The 2,032-nt window shown below is 48.8% G+C and overlaps 1 protein-coding gene across 1 annotated transcript; it reads right to left on the bottom strand.

Moving 5' to 3' along the window:
* Positions 1-256: 256 nt before the first annotated feature.
* Positions 257-1,618, bottom strand: LOC117834257 (F-box/LRR-repeat protein 13). The gene is made up of 3 exons (XM_072290223.1): positions 519-1,618; positions 358-431; positions 257-272 (listed from the first exon to the last, which is right to left on the bottom strand). The coding sequence occupies exons 1-3, from the start codon at positions 1,404-1,406 to the stop codon at positions 257-259; spliced, it is 978 nt and encodes a 325-aa protein (XP_072146324.1). The 5' UTR covers positions 1,407-1,618.
* Positions 1,619-2,032: the final 414 nt, after the last annotated feature.

Below are 2,032 nucleotides of genomic sequence, written 5' to 3'. Positions count from 1 at the left end.
AGCAAGCTAACTTACATATGTTAAATTTGCTAAGGAACCTCAAAACTTTAAGAACTCTCTCATCAACCATTTCACAGTAAATATGAACTGTATTAAGGTGTGCAGATATCGCGGATGATAGCTCCTTTCTATTGAGGCTTCCTTCCATTTGCACATTATGTTTAGGTCCCTGCAGTGAACATGAAAAATTCAGGTAAATAAAAGCTTCTCTAAAACTAGATCAACATAATAGTTTTGCAATGCAATAGTTGTTCATTCAGAAAATTGTATACCTGAGAAAAAAGTAGAAGACAAAGCGCCTCTAAAACTGGTGAATGTTCAAGAATACATTTTAGAGGGTGTATGTCGGGCACACACCAGTATTCATTGAGTACCAAAGTCTTCAACTGGCGAAATGTAGGGCACCTTTTCAAGTCCCTTCTGATGACATACTGAATATTTTGCAACAAGATAGACAGTAAGCATTCTGTTTTAAAATGGAGCGAACAAAATCATGGCAAACCAGAGTGGAAGCATACCATTCTGATTGTTGCTGTTAAAACCAAAGCCTGTGTTTCTGATAAACCTTGCAAAAGCACAGAGGAACTGCCGTCTTGGATGCAACCACGGCAGCTCTCATCACCACAATCCCCATAGTTAGCGCGGCTGCAAGTATCCAAACATGAAGAATCGACATTAACAATAGCCAAAACCAACGATGGCATTTTCTCAAGCACGGGGATCCTGCCCCAGTGGACTTGCAGCTGTAGGCACTCCAGATTTGGGGCATCGATGCGAGTGCGGGAACTGAAAGAGGCCCCCATGATGACTAGATGCTTCAGGGACTTGGATGAGATCCTTCTGGTGTTTTCAAAACTACAGATCATAAGATTCAGATCTTGCAACGAGGGACATCTCGAGAAGTCGAGGAAGTCGTCGTCATTGAACACTATACCACGAAGCACTAATCTTGTGAGATGCTCAGAGACAAGGGCCGGTTCGCCTTGCTGAAACCAAGTAGGGGCCCCAGAGATTTTGAGCAGCAGCACCCGGACTTTGCACAGCACGGCGTGCCGGATCCAGAGCCTCACACGGAGCATGTCGATGGATCCTCCCGAGAACGTGAGCTCCAGGGTCTCGAGTGGCGAGCACCCGCGGAGGAGCAGCAGATTATCCACGAACACCCGGACATCCTCGAAGCGCACCGGCTCCTTCCCGTCGGCGCCGACAACGCGCAGGCCTGAGGACGACTTCCACAGGTCGAGCCAGCGCCGGGCGAGCACGCAAGTCCGCACGACCTGCTGCGCGGGGAGGAAGGAGAGGATGTGATGCAGGAGCGCGTCCGGGAGGGCGCCAACGTGGTCGTCGCCGCCGCTCGCCGGAGTTGCCGGTGGCGATCCCCTGCGGGCTATCTTCGCTGCAGACATTCTGGCGGCGTGGGAGGGCGCCGATCTGCTGCGAGAGCAAGAAAGGACGGCTGGGGGATTTGGGGAGGGGCGAACTAGGGTTTAAAGCGCAGCGGCGCTGACGAACCGGGATACACACGCTGGGCTGTTGGGGTGCTAATCCGTGGCTGCCGAAACGGGGCCTCGTGGAAGCTATTTAAGCCTCGTAACTTTAAAGCCCACTAAACCCATTTAGAAAATAAAGTCAACATTCCAACAAATTATGCTCAACATTTTATAAATACTAGATCAACATCCAGAAACAAATGATAACATCCAGAAACAAATGATGCAACATTTTCTAAAATATAGCTCAATGTTTTGTCAAAAAAAAACTGCATTCAACATTTTTAACTGCCTGCTTGACAAATTGAATTCAACATTTTTCAAAAAAATCAACATTTTGGATTTTTTTTCTTCTACTTCTTCTTCTTCAACCTGTGGCTCTCTTTGACCATGGGGCGCACGCGTCGCCCAGCACGCCCACGGGAGGCGGCTGCTGGCACCGGTGGGGGTAATACTAACTGGGACTAAAGGATTTGCACCAAAAACGCGGTGCGTGGGATTCAAACCCACGACCTCAAGCCTCGCGCGTAGCTTCCTTACCA

The sequence above is a fragment of the Setaria viridis genome, chromosome 8 (genome assembly GCF_005286985.2).
Source record: "Setaria viridis chromosome 8, Setaria_viridis_v4.0, whole genome shotgun sequence".
Lineage (NCBI taxonomy): Eukaryota > Viridiplantae > Streptophyta > Magnoliopsida > Poales > Poaceae > Setaria > Setaria viridis.
Note: the sequence above shows the minus strand (reverse complement) of the source record. Positions and strands in the feature narration are given on the sequence as shown.

Coding starts and splice junctions, on each gene's coding strand:
- LOC117834257 (XM_072290223.1), bottom strand. CDS start 1,406: ATGTCTGCAGCGAAGATAGCCCGCAGGGGATCGCCACCGGCAACTCCG. Junction 432..518: donor TAACAGCAACAATCAGAATG/GTATGCTTCCAC, acceptor CAAAATATTCAG/TATGTCATCAGAAGGGACTT.